At 46.9% G+C, this 18,160-nt stretch overlaps 1 protein-coding gene across 2 annotated transcripts in view; it reads left to right on the top strand.

Moving 5' to 3' along the window:
• Window positions 1–13,454, top strand: part of RAD18 (RAD18 E3 ubiquitin protein ligase) — a 185,732-nt gene extending 172,278 nt beyond the window's left edge. For both annotated transcript variants that reach the window (XM_030207274.1, XM_030207273.1), the window contains one exon: window positions 12,238–13,454. In XM_030207274.1, coding sequence (XP_030063134.1) covers window positions 12,238–12,358 — 121 coding nt within the window. In that variant the 3' untranslated portion in view covers window positions 12,359–13,454. The remainder of the gene's footprint in view (window positions 1–12,237) is intronic.
• The last annotated feature ends 4,706 nt before the right edge of the window (window positions 13,455–18,160 follow it).

The following is an 18,160-nucleotide window of genomic DNA, read 5'->3' as shown; positions in this document are numbered from 1 at the left end:
TCATCGCTTACCGAGGGGGGCTCGGGGATCTCCGTCCAAGTTGTTTATGTGCGACGCTGTTTTTACTGCCCCGCCGTCGATGTAATCGCGTGTTGACGTGAGGGCGGAGCTACATGTCCCGGCTCGCAAACAAAAAAAACTCGGCGGCGCCTCCCTCAAGCTGAGTGAAGTTCCTCTTTTTTGTTTGTTTACCCGACGGATTGACGCGAGGGCGGGGCGGGTGAGCGATGCGATTGGGTGAGTGTCATTGCCCTGCCCTCGATGTCATCACGTGGTGATGCGAGGGCGGGGCAGACACTTATGTGATCTACACAACTTCAATTTGGAATGTTGGAAATTTAGAATGTTGGAAATTTCTGAGGCTTCATTAGAACGTTGGAGGTGCGTTTTATATAGAGAAGATGCTGCAGAAGCAGGGGGAGATCCACATTGCACTGTAAAACGGAATTTAGCTTTTCAGCGGAGCCTCATATGGCCTTAGTGATAATCGCCCAGTCTGTCGTCAGCTGCTTACCTGACCTATTTATGGGTGTTACTCAGCCATTGTCCAACAAAAATCTCAATTATCTGTGCTTTATTTCTGGTGCTGGAGCCAAGTTCTGAGAATTTAGGAGTTGTGCCAAACGGGTTAAAATAACAGTAGATACTGCATGTTTGGTACAAAGAATGCAAAGAAAAGTCCTCACCATAGAGAAGGCAGTAGCTGGCAAACTTAGAGGGACATTTTAGCAGTATTGTGAAGATCAGGTCCAGAGAGAGAAGCGTATGAAGGTTCACAGTCCAGGCGCAGTGAATAGAGCCTGATAAGTAGTGAATGGAAGTGTCTGCTGTATTAGGTCCCCATGAGTACTTAATGCTGTCTCTGTTTACAGTGAGTGCGGCCAAGAGATCAGTAATGTAAGACAGTACTGGAATTCAAGTGACTAACTGGCAGCAAGAGGGCCTGGAATGCCTATGCGTGCCTGCATGTTTGAAGAAAAGCCATTAAAAACATTTAGAAGATTTATTGTTTAGTCCTCTATTACTCTCCCTAAATTCATCTTTTGTTTTATTTTATAAGGCCTTGTGGCTTTAACCAAATATTACTAAACAGGATGTTTATGTTGAACATTCATTGTGTTTTCCAGATTCACCCCCCCACCCCCACCCCGGTCTTTGGAAATATCATTAAAGAACAATCACAGTTATGGGGAGGGGATGGGTAGATATTGCATAACATTTGTGACATGATGTTCTGCCATAAGGGTTTCTGTTGGGGGAGTAGAAGGGTGAGTGCTGGCAAGTTAGATGCAAAGCATTGATAAAGAACACTAAAAGATTTTGAAAAGAAACTTGGGGTGGAGGGAAAACCTCTTAGTAGTAATATTTCAGGTATATCATACTGCAAAAATCAGTGGGATCATTAGATCATCAAAGAGTAAAAGGGATACTCAAGGAGAACAAGGCCATAAGCAGAAAGACTAAAGAAATTCTGGAGAAGGATGTAAGAGATCTACCTGTGTCAGAAATGATATTCAAGGGTGATGATACATCTGTGCCACTTGAATATTGCAAGGTGGCTAATGTAACGCCAAGTTTAAAAAAAAAGAAGTTCCAGGGGTGATCCATCAATTACAAACCAGTAAGTCTGACATCAGTGCTGAATGAAATGATATAAACTATTATAAAGAATAAAATTACCAAATGCATAGACAAACAAGGCTTAGGACAGAATCAATATGGATTCAGCCAAGGGGAAGTCTTGCCTCACCAATTTGCTACATTTTTTTAAGGCATAAGTAAAGATGTCGATAAAAGTGAGCAGTTAGTGTAATATATCTAGAGTTTCAGAAAGCTGTTGCCAATGTTTCTCATGAGAGACTCCTGAGAAAATGAAAAAAGCCATGGGATAGGAGGCAATGTACTTTTGTGGATTGGGAACTGGTTAAAAAATGTAAAAGCAAAAAAGAGAGTAGGATTAAATGGCTATTTCTCTTAATAGAGGAAGGAGAACAGTGGAGTGCTGTAAGGATCTGTATTGGGACCGGTGCTCTTTAACATAAGTGATCTGGAAATGTGCATGATGAGTGAGGTGATCATATTTGTAGATGATACAAAACTATTCAAAGTTGTTAAATCGCATGTGGACTGTAGCAGGTTGCAAGAGGACCTTAGGAAATTGGAAGACTGGTTATCCAAACGGTGGCAGATGAAATTTAATGTGGACAAGTGCAAAGTGATGCACATTGGGAAGAACAACGATCTAGGTGTCATTCTGCATAATATGTTGAAATCTTCTGCTTATTGTGTGGTGGTGGTGGTGGTGGTGGCCAAAAAAAAAAAAGAAAACAGAATGCTGAGAATTAGAAACCTTACCTTGATTGAGTGCCATTCTGGTCGCCAAGATATAGCAGAATTAAAGAAAAGATCAAAGAAGGGCAACCAAAAGTATTAAGGGGATGGAACTCATCTATCATATCCCCTCTCTTAAGCCTTTTCTCATAAGAGGTCTACAAAATCCCAGAGTGGAGTAGAACTCGCAAAGTATGAAGATGAGATGCTCATAAAGTTACAAATAGTTAAGCTCTCAAACTCATTGCAAGAGGATGTGGTAACAGCACTTAGTGTATCTGGGTTAAAAAAAATTGGACAAGTTCCTGGAGTAGATGTCCATAATCTGCTATTAAGAAAGACATAGGGAAAGCCTTGGGGTCAGTAGCTACTCTTTGGGTTTCTGCAAGCTACTTGGGACCTGGATTGGCCATTGTTGGAAGCAGGATCTACCTAGATGGACCATTGGTCTGAAACAGTATGGCAGTTCTTATGTTCTCACCTCACAGAGCAGCAGGCTAAGCACTGGGGAAGCCTGGCTAAAATCCCACTGATGCTTCTTCTCATATTGTGGAAGTCATTTCACCATCCATTGCTTCAGGTACAAAAAGTTATATTTTAAGCCCTCCAGGGAAGGGAAATACCTACTGTACCTGAATGTAACCTACCATGAACTAAAGCTAAATACTAAATAATGTGTTCCAGTCCCAGCATGGAGCTTCGTTTCTCTTCTGTTTGGAAGGACTATTGTGAAATGAACTCTAAAGCTGTTTATATTTGGCATGAGTCAATTTTGTGGTTAAATACTTTATTGAACTACAATTCTAATGCATTATCATTGCAATTGTAGCTATATCATTTAACAAAAAATGGCTCAAAACTACCTTCAGGGCATCTCTGCTCTTTTTGATTTAATAAAATAATATGACAGAAGGTGTAAACATATTTGAATGCGTACCATATCTCTGATAGGAAAGACAAAGGCTCCATATTGAGTTCAGAAGAAAGGTAATGTGAGAGATCCCTCACCCAAGTTATGTGCTTGAAGCTCAGGTGGACTGTGATACCTCTATACGTCATCCCTTTTATCTGTCGTATCCTCAATCTTTCACTGTCCACTGCGACTGTTCCTGATGCCTTCAAACATGCCGTAGTCACACCACTCCTTAAAAAACCTTCATTAGACCCTACCTATCCTTCCAACTATCGCCCCATCTCCCTCCTCCCTTTCCTATCCAAGATACTTGCTGTTCACCGCCATTGCCTTGACTTTCTTTCATCTCAAGCTATTCTTGATCCACTTCAATCTGGCTTTCGCCCACTTCATACAACTGAAACAGCGCTTGCTAAAGTCTCCAATGATCTGTTCCTGGGCAGATCCAAAGGTCTCTATTCTATACTCATCACTCATCCTTCTCGATCTATCTGCTGCTTTTGACACTGTTGATCACAGCCTACTCCTTGATACACTGTCCTCACTTAGATTTCAGGGCTCTGTTCTTTCCTGGTTTTCTTCTTATCTCTCCCAGCATACCTTTAGCGTATACTCTAGTGGATCCTCCTCTACTTCTATCCCACTGCCAGTTGGTGTACCTCAGGGATCTGTCCTGGGACCTCTTCTTTTCTGCATCTATACTTCTTCCCTTGGTACTCTGATCTCATCCCATGGTTTTCAGTATCATCTTTACACTGATGACTCGCAGATCTACCTCTCCACACCAGAAATCTCAGCAGGAATCCAGGCCAAAGTATCAGCCTGCCTGTCTGACATTGCTGCCTGGATGTCTCAGCGCCATCTGAAACTAAACATGACCAAGACTGAGCTTCTCATCTTTCCCCCAAAACTAACCTCTCCTCTTCCCCCATTCTCTATTTCTGTGGATAACACTCTCATCCTGTCTCATCAGCTCGTAACCTTGGGGTCATCTTCGACTCCTCCCTCTCCTTCTCTGCACATATTCAGCAGACTGCTAAAACCTGTCGTTTCTTTCTCTATAATATCAGCAAAATTCGCCCTTTCCTTTCTGAGCACACTACCAGAACCCTCATCCATGCTCTTATCACCTCTCGCTTAGACTATTGCAACTTGCTTCTCACAGGTCTCCCACTTAGCCACCTCTCTCCTCTTCAATCTTTCAAAATTCTGCTGCACGACTAATATTCTGCCAGTGTCGTTGTGCTCATATTAGCCCTCTCCTCAAGTCACTTCACTGGCTTCCTATCCGTTTCCGCATATAGTTCAAACTCCTCTTATTGACCTATAAGTGCATTCACTCTGCAGCTCCTCAGTACCTCTCCACTCTCATCTCTCCCTACATTCCTCCCAGGGAACTCCATTCACTGGGTAAATCTCTCTTATCTGCACCCTTCTCCTCCACTGCTAACTCCAGACTCCGTTCCTTTTATCTTGCTGCACCACATGCCTGGAATAGACTTCCTGAGCCGGTACGTCAAGCTCCATCTCTGGCTGTCTTCAAATCTAAGCTAAAAGCCCACCTTTTTGATGCTGCTTTTAACTCCTAACCCTTATTCACTTGTTCAGAACCCTTATTTTATCATCCTCACTTTAATATTCCCTTATCACTTGTTTGTTCTGTCTGTCTGTCCTAATTGGATTGTAAGCTCTGTCGAGCAGGGACTGTCTCTTCATGTTCAAGTGTACAGCACTGCGTACGTCCAGTAGCGCTTTAGAAATGATAAGTGGTAGTAGTTATATTTAATGGATGCTCAGAATCGGTGAGAAAGCCAGCCCTGCCAGAGTTTACATCACTGGCTTACTGCAGAGAGGTCTATGAGAATGGACTCCTGCATGCATCCACTTGGAATTGAAGTTTGAAGAACTGTGTATGCATAAAATACACCATGTAACTTAGTACACAAGGAGGTGTATTTTCAAATCACTTAGACTTACAAAGGTTAATATGGACTTTGTCTTGAACGAACAGGTTCTGTATCGTGTTTTCTCTGTATAACAGCATAAGAACATAAGAATTGCCACACTTGGGCAGACTGAAGGTCCAATCAAACCCAGTATCCTGTCTCTAACAGTGGCCAATCCAGGTCACAAGTACCTGGGAAGTTCCCAGACCAGTAAAACAGATTTTATGCTGCTTATCCTAGAAATAAGATTTTCCCAAGTCCATGTTAATAATGTTCTCCGAGGACAAGCAGGCTGCTTGTTCTCACTGATGGGTGACGTCCACGGCAGCCCCTCCAATCGGAAACTTCACTAGCAAAGTCCTTTGCTAGCCCTCGCGCGCCCGCGCGCACCGCGCATGCGCGGCCGTCTTCCCGCCCGAAACCGGCTCGAGCCGGCCAGTCTTCTTTTGTCCGCACTCGGTACGGTCGTGTTTTCGCCGTGTCGAGCCCCGGAAAGTCGACCTCGCGCGTCCAATTTGTTTGAACGTGTTTTTTTCCTTCGGGAAAGCTTTGTCCTAGTCGGGAAGTGCTCCGGAAACCCCCCGCCGGGTTTCGTGTAAATCCTCCCCGTACTTCCAGCTTTTTTGCCCCGGTAAGTTTTCTTTCGTCGTCGGGGTAGGCCTCTTTTCGGCCTCGGTCGAGATTTTTTCTCCCTCTAAATTTGGTGCTTCAAATTTCGCCATTTCGGCTTTTGATTTCGCCGGCGTGATTTTTCCGCCCATGACATCGAAGCCTTCCAGCGGCTTCAAGAAGTGCACCCAGTGCGCCCGGGTTATCTCGCTCACTGATCGACACTCGTCGTGTCTTCAGTGTCTGGGGGCCGAGCACCGCCCTCAGAACTGCAGTCTGTGTTCCCTGCTTCAAAGGCGGACTCAGGTAGCGAGACTAGCCCAGTGGAACGTGTTGTTCTCGGGCTCTTCGTCGGCATCGGCACCGGGATCTTCGAGTGCATCGACGTCGTCAGCGTCCAGACCATCTTCCTCGGCCGCCCCTGCATCGAGTGCATCGAGGCATCGGGCCTCTGCATCGGCGCCGAGACATCGGATAGCTGCATCGACGTCGGTGGTACCAGGACCTCGTCTGCTGATGTCGTCGGACGGTGGTGCATCGGGTGGAGTGCAGGTGAGGGCTGTCCATTCCCCTGCTGGTGGCGGTGAGCCCTCGGGTGGGTCTCCGCCTACCCTGAGGGCTCCTGCGGTACAGCCCCCCCGAGATCGACCTTCTTCAGTCTCGGCCCCGAGGAAGCGACGGGTGGATTCGACGTCCTCCTCGTCGGTGCCGGGGAGCTCCGGTGACATGCTTCGGAAGAAATCGAAGAAGCATCGACACCGGTCTCCTCCCCGTGTCGGCACCGAGAGCTCTGGGTCGCCGAGGGATTCGGCACCCAGCAGGCATCGGCACCGAGAGGACCGCTCACCCTCTGTTCAGGAGGTGTCGATGCGCTCCGCTCTGGACAGCCCGGAACAGCCTCCACGCCCGGAACAGGTACTGACGTCGACGCCTGCATCGACCTCTCAGCCTTTCTCTGCAGCCGCTCTAAACGAGAGCCTCCGGGCCGTTCTCCCAGAGATTCTGGGAGAGCTGTTGCGCCCTACCCCTCCGGTACCGGCGGTGCTTGCGCCACCGGTACCGTCGAGCGTGGCGCCGGCTGGCCCATCGCCCAGGTTGAGGTCCCCGACGTCGGTACCGCGTGCGGTGCCGACCGCGGCCACCTCCCAGGAAGGCTCCCCGACTACGTCGGCGGAGGGAGCTTCGCCGATGCGGGCGAGGGAGTCTACCTCTCGACGCCCCCATCGTGGACGGGGTTCCACGGAGTCGAGCAGGGCGAGGTTGCAGACACAGGTCCGTGAACTTGTGTCTGACACCGAGGGTGAGGCCTCGTGGGAGGAAGAGGAAGATCCCAGATATTTCTCTGACGAGGAGTCTGGGGGTCTTCCGTCTGATCCCACTCCCTCTCCTGAGAGACAGCTTTCTCCTCCCGAGAGTCTGTCTTTTGCCTCCTTTGTCCGGGAGATGTCTACGGCCATCCCCTTCCCGGTGGTTGTGGAGGACGAGCCCAGGGCTGAAATGTTTGAGCTCCTGGACTATCCTTCTCCACCTAAGGAAGCGTCCACTGTTCCCTTGCACCATGTCCTGAAGAAGACATTGCTTGCGAACTGGACCAAACCATTAACTAATCCCCACATTCCCAAGAAGATCGAGTCCCAGTACCGGATCCATGGGGACCCAGAGCTGATGCGCACTCAGTTGCCTCATGACTCTGGAGTTGTGGATTTGGCCCTAAAGAAGGCTAAGAGTTCTAGGGAACATGCTTCGGCGCCCCCGGGCAAGGACGCTAGAACCTTAGACTCCTTTGGGAGGAAGGCCTACCATTCCTCTATGCTCGTGTCCAAGATCCAGTCTTACCAGCTCTACATGAGCATACACATGCGGAATAATGTGCGGCAGTTGGCGGGCTTGGTTGATGCTCTTCCCCCTGAGCAAGCCAAGCCTTTTCAGGAGGTGGTCAGGCAGCTGAAGGCGTGCAGAAAATTCCTGGCCAGAGGAGTTTATGACACTTTTGATGTTGCGTCCAGGGCCGCTGCTCAAGGTGTGGTGATGCGCAGGCTCTCATGGCTGCGTGCCGCCGACCTGGAGAATAGAATCCAGCAGCGGATTACGGACTTGCCTTGCCGTGCGGATAACATTTTTGGCGAAAAAGTCGAGCAGGTGGTAGAGTCTCTCCACCAGCGGGACACCGCATTCGACAAGTTCGCCCGCCGGCAGCCTTCAGCTTCTACCTCTACAGGTAGACGATTTTTCGGGGGAAGGAAGACTGTTCCCTATACTTCTGGCAAGCGTAGGTACAATCCTCCTTCCCGACAGCCTGCGGCCCAGGCTAAGCCCCAGCGCGCTCGCTCTCGTCAGCAGCGTGCGAATCAGCAAGGCCCCGCGGCTCCCCAGCAAAAGCAAGGGGCGAGCTTTTGACTGGCTCCAGCAGAGCATAGCCGACATCCAAGTGTCAGTGCCGGGCGACCTGCCTGTCGGAGGGAGGTTGAAAGCTTTTCACCAAAGGTGGCCTCTTATAACCTCCGATCAGTGGGTTCTCCAAATAGTCCGGCAAGGATACACCCTCAATTTGGCCTCTCAACCTCCAAATTGTCCACCGGGAGCTCAGTCCTACAGCTTCCAGCACAAGCAGGTACTTGCAGAGGAACTCTCCGCCCTTCTCAGCGCCAATGCGGTCGAGCCCGTGCCATCCGGGCAAGAAGGGCTGGGGTTCTATTCCAGGTACTTCCTTGTGGAAAAGAAAACAGGGGGGATGCGTCCCATCCTAGACCTAAGGGCCCTGAACAAATATCTCGTAAAAGAAAAGTTCAGGATGCTTTCCCTGGGCACCCTTCTCCCCATGATTCAGCAAAACGATTGGCTATGCTCTCTGGACTTGAAGGATGCCTACACACACATCCCGATACTGCCAGCTCACAGACAGTATCTGCGATTTCAGCTGGGCGCACGCCACTTCCAGTACTGTGTGCTACCCTTTGGGCTCGCTTCTGCGCCCAGGGTGTTCACAAAGTGCCTAGCTGTGGTAGCAGCGGCGCTTCGCAGGCTGGGGGTGCACGTGTTCCCATATCTCGACGATTGGCTGGTGAAGAACACATCCGAGGCAGGAGCCCTGCAGTCCATGCAGATGACTATTCGCCTCCTGGAGCTACTGGGGTTTGTGATAAATTACCCAAAGTCCCATCTTCTCCCAGTGCAGAAACTCGAATTCATCGGAGCCCTGCTGGATTCTCGGACGGCTCGCGCCTATCTCCCAGAGGCGAGGGCCAACAACTTGTTGTCCCTCGTCTCGCGGGTGCGAGCGTCCCAGCAGATCACAGCTCGGCAGATGTTGAGATTGCTGGGCCACATGGCTTCCACAGTTCATGTGACTCCCATGGCCCGCCTTCACATGAGATCTGCTCAATGGACCCTAGCCTCCCAGTGGTATCAGGCCGCCGGGGGTCTAGAGGACGTGATCCACCTGTCCACGAGTTTTCTCGAATCCCTGTATTGGTGGACGATTTGCTCCAATTTGACTCTGGGACGTCCCTTCCAAATTCCTCAGCCTCAAAAAGTGCTGACCACGGATGCGTCTCTCCTGGGATGGGGAGCTCATGTCGATGGGCTTCACACCCAAGGAAGGTGGTCCCTCCAAGAAAGCGATCTACAGATCAATCTTCTGGAGTTGCGAGCGATCTGGAACGCTCTGAAGGCTTTCAGAGATCGGCTGTCCCACCAAATTATCCAAATTCAGACAGACAATCAGGTTGCCATGTACTATGTCAACAAGCAGGGGGGCACCGGATCTCGCCCCCTGTGTCAGGAAGCCGTCAGCATGTGGCTCTGGGCTCGCCGTCAAGGCATGGTGCTCCAAGCCACATATCTGGCAGGCGTAAACAACAGTCTGGCCGACAGGTTGAGCAGGATTATGCAACCTCACGAGTGGTCGCTCAATTCCCGTGTGGTGCGACAGATCTTCCAGGCGTGGGGCACCCCCCTGGTGGATCTCTTCGCATCTCAAGTGAACCACAAGGTCCCTCAGTTCTGTTCCAGGCTTCAGGCCCACGGCAGACTGGCGTCGGATGCCTTCCTCCTGGATTGGGGGGAAGGTCTGCTGTATGCTTATCCTCCCATTCCTCTGGTGGGGAAGACTTTGTTGAAACTCAAGCAAGACCGAGGCACCATGATTCTGATTGCTCCCTTTTGGCCGCGTCAGATCTGGTTCCCTCTTCTTCTGGAGTTATCCTCCGAAGAACCGTGGAGATTGGAGTGTTTTCCGACCCTCATCACGCAGGACGAAGGGGCTCTTCTGCATCCCAACCTCCAGTCCCTGGCTCTCACGGCCTGGATGTTGAGGGCGTAGACTTTGCCTCTTTGGGTCTGCCAGAGGGTGTCTCCCGCATCTTGCTTGCTTCCAGGAAAGACTCCACTAAGAGAAGTTACTTCTTTCATTGGAGGAGGTTTGCCGTCTGGTGTGACAGCAAGGCCCTAGATCCTCGCTCTTGTCCTACACAGACCCTGCTTGAATACCTTCTCCACTTGTCTGAGTCTGGTCTGAAGACCAACTCCGTAAGGGTTCACCTTAGTGCAATCAGTGCATACCATTACCAAGTGGAAGGTAAGCCGATCTCAGGACAGCCTTTAGTTGTTCGCTTCATGAGAGGTTTGCTTTTGTCAAAGCCCCCTGTCAAGCCTCCTACAGTGTCATGGGATCTCAATGTCGTTCTCACCCAGCTGATGAAACCTCCTTTCGAGCCACTGAATTCCTGCCATCCGAAGTACTTGACCTGGAAGGTCATTTTCTTGGTGGCAGTTACCTCGGCTCGTAGAGTCAGTGAGCTTCAGGCCCTGGTAGCCCAGGCCCCTTACACCAAATTTCATCACAACAGAGTAGTCCTCCGCACTCACCCTAAGTTTCTGCCAAAGGTTGTGTCGGAGTTCCATCTGAACCAGTCAATTGTCTTGCCAACATTCTTTCCCCGTCCTCATTCCTGCCCTGCTGAACGTCAGCTGCACACATTGGACTGCAAGAGAGCATTGGCCTTCTATCTGGAGCGGACACAGCCCCACAGACAGTCCGCCCAATTGTTTGTTTCTTTTGATCCCAACAAGAGGGGAGTGGCTGTAGGGAAACGCACCATATCCAATTGGCTAGCAGATTGCATTTCCTTCACTTACGCCCAGGCTGGGCTGGCTCTTGAGGGTCATGTCACGGCTCATAATGTTAGAGCCATGGCAGCGTCGGTAGCCCACTTGAAGTCAGCCACCATGGAGGAAATTTGCAAAGCTGCGACGTGGTCATCTGTCCACACATTCACATCTCATTACTGCCTGCAGCAGGATACCCGACGTGACAGTCGGTTCGGGCAGTCAGTTCTTCAGAACCTGTTTGGGCTTTAGGATCCAACTCCACCCCCCGAGGGCCCTGTTTGTTCTGTTCCAGGCTACACTCTCAGTTAGTTGGTAAATTTTTTAGGTCAATCTCAGTTATGTCCTCGCCGTTGCGAGGCCCAATTGACCAATGTTGTTGTTTTGAGTGAGCCTGGGGGCTAGGGATACCCCATCAGTGAGAACAAGCAGCCTGCTTGTCCTCGGAGAAAGCGAATGCTACATACCTGTAGAAGGTATTCTCCGAGGACAGCAGGCTGATTGTTCTCACAAACCCGCCCGCCTCCCCTTTGGAGTTGTGTCTTCCCTTGAAGTGTATTGTCTTGCTACATACTGGACTGGCCGGCTCGAGCCGGTTTCGGGCGGGAAGACGGCCGCGCATGCGCGGTGCGCGCGGGCGCGCGAGGGCTAGCAAAGGACTTTGCTAGTGAAGTTTCCGATTGGAGGGGCTGCCGTGGACGTCACCCATCAGTGAGAACAATCAGCCTGCTGTCCTCGGAGAATACCTTCTACAGGTATGTAGCATTCGCTGTTTATGGACTTTTCTTTTAGGAAATTATCCAAACCTTTTTAAAATCCCGCTAAGCTGACTGCTTTTACCACATTCTCTGGCAATGAATTCCAGAGTTTAATTACAAGTTCATTTTATTTCCTTGTAATAGAAATAAAACAAAAAGAAGATAAAATGATACTTTTTTATTGGACTAACAATACACTTTTGATTAAATTTTGAAGGCAGTAACTTTGGATCAGAAATGAGCAAAAGATGACAAATATCAGAATATATAAGTGAAACATAAAGCATTCCAATGACTGTCTCAGGGGAAAGATAGGGATAGAGAGGAAGGGTGGGGTGGGAGGGAGGGATGGGTCATCAGAGGGTGACTGCAGTATAATTTTATGGTTTATGGTGTGAAAGGAAATCCAGATCTTGCCTGGTGGGTGTCAAAATATTAAGTTAGTCCAATAAAAAAAGGTATTGTGTTACTTATTTTATTATTTCTTGAAACAGTAGCTCTAAAATGTAATTATTTTCCCTCCAGTGGTAGTAGTTATCCAGAAGTGACACTTTTTTCTTTTTTTTATAAACAGCAGCAGCCCAGCAGTAACGGTGAAGAAGCCCAACACTCTTGGGTCTGGTACAGGACAATGTGATGGAAGAAAAACTAAGGGCAAACATAAAAAAAATAGCAAGTTGCCTGCCCTGTTCTAAGCACGGAATGAGACCCTGACGTGTGGTGTTGAGTAATATTAGTATTCAGAGACACTCAGTCACAGTGGCAGAAGCTGGACTGCTTGTATTTGGTGCAAATAGGGACTCTAGCAATTGCTGTGGAAAGAAAGAGAAGGGATTTTCTTTATTAATAAATTGATTTCATACAAAAGGTTTATGTGGGAACCTCAACTGACCGCACCTCTTTTGATATGTGTTAGGAGACCACGTGATCCTTGCAATTTCTCTCAGCAAAAACTGGGCAAGAAAATACTCATTTTTAGAAGCAGTGCTGTCTACTGCTGCCCGGAACCCCAGGGTTTGATTCCCAGGCTGGCTGGGGGCACTGTAAAAGCTGCAGTTACTGCTTGCTACAGGACAGTACCACCCCCCCCAAGTCACTGTACAACAGCAACACCTAGTGGCCAGATCCAAACAGCTCTGGTGCTTGTCCCACAGATGAGCACAATCTCTGTAATGACTGAGCTAGATGAGTTAGGAGAGGATATAAAATGTGGTTGCAATCAGATTGCAGCTCTAGATTCGAAGAAGCAGGTGGAAAGTGCTGGGTTCAAAAATGATTTAGACTTAACACGGCATTGCTTCAAATAAAACCTTAGATATTTGGTCATGAAATAATACTTGCATCTGTCTGTATTTTTAAAAAGGGACTTTTATGTACTTGCTTTTTAGAAAAAGAGTATCCCACACCATAAATTAAGATGACTATGAGTGAGGTTGTAAATGATAGTACATCAAATAATGTTTCTTAAAGGGGGGGAGGTCTGAATTTACTCGTACCTGGGTATGCAGATGAGGCTAGAGGTTACCAATATGTCTACTCAGGAAATTTCTGGAGCATCCTTCTGGGAATTATGCAGGGGATTTCTGAAATGCTTGAAAAGTTGGCTTCTTTATATTTACAGTTGTGTGTATTCAGGATAAAAATTAATTTCTTACATACTAATTATACAGCTTATGCTGAACAGGAAACGGTAGCCAATCAAGACAGTTGCCATATTCTGTATGTATGACCTTCACATTCTTTGACAATGTTGGATGAACTGCTGTATTATAGTAAAAGAAAGTTAAATAAAGTGTGTTTTATTTAAATTAAACTTCAGTCTCTTGGTATTTTGATGATTGGCCACAGCTACTACACAGCCTTTATTCTCGAATGTATGCCTCATTGCACTGACATGGGTCTGGATGGTGTGTGGTGAGGGCTTAGACCATGATTAAGCTTAACCTTCTCTAAGAATAAAAGGTATTGAAACTTTGTCATATTATGTGGCAAGCAGCTTAATACAGTGGCCAAACACCATTAGCATTCGTCGTAATAATAGACTGTACTGTAACCTTTAGCCTTATCCTGGTCCGTCCTCAAAGATCAGAGGTCCCATTGCAGGCTTACAAAGTCACAGAAAAAGCAAACAAAAAAAGATTTAGGGGTATGTTTACTAAGGTGCGTTGAACGCTAACGTGCCAATACATTTCTATAGGCGTGTTAGTGTTTAATGTGCCTATAGCGTGCCTTTATAAACACAGGTGTTAATTTGAAATGGGTGGGTGTTGGGTGCTACATCATAGATTTCTTATTCCTAGGGGAATTCTGTCCAAATAAATAAAACTTCAAACTCTTTTAAAATGCTGCAAATGTCAAAGTACTTTAGATTTGTCAAACTAACACAATATAAATCACCATATTTGAGAAATAATTTAAAACACAAAGCAGAAAAAAAGGCATTTTCAAAGATGCTAAATTTAAATTTATTGAGAGCTGCATCACCTCTTCCACATTCTGTCTCCACTTCCCTGGCATGAACCCCACCCCCAGCCTCAATGCCAGTCCACCCTGTCTTCCCATTCGCTTTTCATTTGGGGGCCTTTAATTTGAATTTATGCCTCTGTCTGGAACCTTATAAACACGACTTGTAAATGTGGCCACCAGGTGTCAACTTTAGGAATTACCAGGAATCTCTGCATGGCAGAGGGCACCACTGATCCGGGCACAGATGATATATTCCAATCCACATCTGGCATATTGAGATGTTGATGGAGGATTTTTATTTCCACCATCTGGATGTCTAAAACCAGACCTCTGTTCAGTTCTTACACTTGAGGTCAAGGTCTGTGGACCACCTCAGAGTAGACAGATGTGCCATAATCCCCTTTCCAAGAGACCTGTAGCACCTCCTCTTTTTCCCATATACTTTGGCAGTTTTTCGTATATTTTTTAAAGATAAAAAGCTGCTACTCCCCATTTTCCTTTATCCCCAATTATAGCCTGATATGGCTGTATCTTATTCACAGGGTTCACTGAACCATGTCTTAAAGGTAGCAACAATATCTCAGTCTGCCTCTGTCATTAAGACTTGCAGATCTGGCATTTTATTGATTGAACAATGTCCAGCTATTTCTCCTTGTTTAGTTTCTGTCCAACCTAATACTTGCTTCTCTTATCTGCCCTGTGGCATGAGGAAAGCCTAAAGAGGACTCTGTTGCTGTTCTTCCAACATGTTCTGCAGGGAGACAAGCCAAAAGGAGGAGTTTGGATTCTAGATACCTGCAGCATATTTCTGATTATAATCTGCAAGCTCATGATGAATTTACTACTGAACATCTGATAGGATTTTGGGCAGAAAATAACTTGGCTAAGTTCAATTCTTTCCACATTCTCCAGCAAACATTTAAAACCTTTTCTAAGCTTCTAAAGAAGGAAGATTTGTATTCAGAAATGTAACAGGCTGTGCATTGGATAACACCTTTCTTTAACCCGCATGTTGACACTGCTAGGTTTAAGAAGAGGGACTACAGCAGATGATGTATATGATACTCTCTTCTCCACTTAAATGCAATATCTTACATGCAATCCAGTTTGCAGTGAGCTTGCTAGCTTTTGGCATTATAGTGAGTCATAATAACAGACAATCTGCGTTCAACTCAATCACGCATTTTGTGCACTCTGGCGAATAGTTCTAACTTTTTGGAAGCATTGGCCTTCTGGACTTGACTTTGGTTGTCTTTCTGGAACTACATTGGTTAGTGTCTTCAACCTCTTCCCTTCTTTTCAAGGTTGGTAGAAACAGGTTTTGGTGACACAGTATTTACATGGTTCAAATGCTATTTATCGGACAAACAACAATCAGTTCTGTTCAGCAACAGCACATCAGCACCTTGGCACTGAACTGCAAGATACCAGAGATCCATACTGTGACCTATTTTATTTAATATCTACCTCAAGCCTTTAGCTGAGCTGTTTTGGTTGATAGACACAAAATTCTATATCTGATGCTCTGCAGCTACTCGTACCCATTGAACCAGTTCTACCTGCAGCCTTGGGTAAATTGATTGACTAACAGCAACTCAGAAGTGGGCAAAAAATACCAACAAACTGTGCCTGAACCCAACAGATTTTGTGGTTTCCTATATACAAGCAGACAAGTAGCTGACTTCAAAATACTATTTCGGCAGTATGAACTCCCCCTAAAACTGTACTTCAGGAATCTTGGGATACTTCTGGACTCATTACTTACTTTGATCCTGCAAATTCAATTAACCTTTATATCTATATCTTGAAAAGATGAGTCTGACCACATTGGTTCAAGCCATGATAACATCACAACTGGACTACTGTAATGCCCTGTACATTGGTCAAACCAAAAATAGTTTACACCAGTTCCAACTAATTCAGAATGCTGCAACATGACTGATAGAGGACTGCAAATGTCATGACCACATCCTTTCCTTGAAAATCTTCACTGGTTACCAGTACCTTACAGGGCCAAATTTAAAACTTTATCTTGGATTTTCAAGGTCCTCAGACAAAAATGGACCACAGTATCCAAAGAATAAGTTAGCCCTCTGTGCAGCTTTGAGTTCTCTAAAGTCCTTGCAAGGAACTTTGTTTTCTACCCTCATCAAAAGAAAATGTTTGATGTAATACCTACCAGTGAGTCGTCTTCTTCACTCTGAAACTCATTTCCAGAGGGGCAGTGCCCAACTCAAGGCTACCTTGATTTCAGGGAGCAAGTGAAAGACTGGCTTTTCTCTCAAGCCTTTAATTGAAATTGAGACTCCTCACTCCACATCTAGGCTAATTTGCTGCACACCTGCTGCTCATATCTTATTCAACTGTATATATAATTTGCCTTCAGTTTAGCTACTGTCAGGTTCTCAGGTTCAGAGCCCGCGGGGACGGGCTCTGGAGCAAACATGAGCCCTTGGGCTGCTGACAAGGAGTGGTAGCAGCAGGCAAAAACCCACCAACCAACAATGGGCTAGCACACCGGCACAGGCAAGGACTGCAGGCACCGCCCAGTGAGCCGGAACACATGGATTGGAACCCCCTGGACTGGAGGACACCGGACTGGACACACCGGACTGGTTCGTACTGGACTGGAACACACCGCACTGGAGCACACAGGAACGGAACACTCTGGACTGGAGTACACCGGACTGGTCCGCACAGCTTCACCTGCACTTAGCCACTGACCCCCCCAGGAGTTGAGCTCCTGAGTTCGAGTGGCCGGCAGGACATACTGGATACAGGATAACACCAGGATACTAGAACAAGCCTGAAACAGGAGTGCTCCTAGATACTGAACTAACAGGGGTGCTCCCAACAGAAACCAACAAAAGAAGTGCTTGTAACAGTAAACCAACATAAGTGCTCCTAACAGTAAACCAACATAAGTGCTCCTAAGCACTAAACTAACAAAAGGACTTCCTAAGCCCTATACTAACAGAAGTGCTACTAATAGCACCACTAGGGTAAGCAGGGGAGCCACAGGGAAAGAGCAGGGAACCTAAACACATAAACTAACACAGGTGCTACTAAGCACCAAGCTACAGCAGTGCTCTACAACACTAAACTAACCAAGGTGCTTCTAAGCACCAAACTACCAGAAGTGCTTCCAAAGCACCAAACAGAGAAGTGCTTCTAAAGCACCAAACACAGAAGGGAAAGCAGGGAAACTACAAGGGATAAGCAGGGAAGCAAAACACATAAGTCAAAAGTACACACTGCACTAACACTGACCTGGCCCTAATAGCACCAAACACAGAAGGGAAAGCAGGGAAGCTACAAGGGATAAGCAGGGAAGCAAAACACGTAAGTCATAAGTGCACACTGCACTAACACTGACCTGGCCCTAATAGCAAACGCAAACGTTGCAAAGGCCCTGAAGGGAAGAACACCACTTCCTTATCAAGGCCCTGCCTGATGATGTCACCACTACCAGACACAGGCAGACAGCATACTGAAACAGAGCTAGAGCTAACTCAAGCAACATGCACAGGTGCAGTATAGTGAAGCAATTAGAGTCATGCTGCTGGAAGCAGCCAGCACAGAAAGACAGAGCTAGCTCAGAAAGGAAAGACAGAAGACACAGAATACAGCACAGAAGCTGACCACCAGAAATAAGGTACATCTGGGAGAGGTCACAGCCACAATCGTGACAGCTACTCAACTATCCCAATAACGTTTTTGTACCCATTTTGTCCTGTCTATATATCTGAAATGAGCTTGCTCCTCAGCAGCCTGTAAAGATATTTCATTGTATTGTATGAATAGCATTTGCATCATATCTATGTTATTTGAATGCTTTAATGTGGACCTATTAAGATGTGCCATTTGTATTGTACAGACTTCGTGCCTATCATATCTGCCATTTGAATGTTGTATTATGTGCTGGTATTGTGCTGACATTGAGTGTCATGTCTGTTATATGAATATTGTTCTGTGCTACCTATTAATTATTCTGCTGGCACTTATCCTATTTCTTATGATTGTTTTATAAT

Source organism: Microcaecilia unicolor, chromosome 6, assembly GCF_901765095.1.
Source record: "Microcaecilia unicolor chromosome 6, aMicUni1.1, whole genome shotgun sequence".
Lineage (NCBI taxonomy): Eukaryota > Metazoa > Chordata > Amphibia > Gymnophiona > Siphonopidae > Microcaecilia > Microcaecilia unicolor.
The sequence above is the reverse complement of the archived record's forward strand: the minus strand, read 5'-3'. Positions and strand labels throughout refer to the sequence as shown.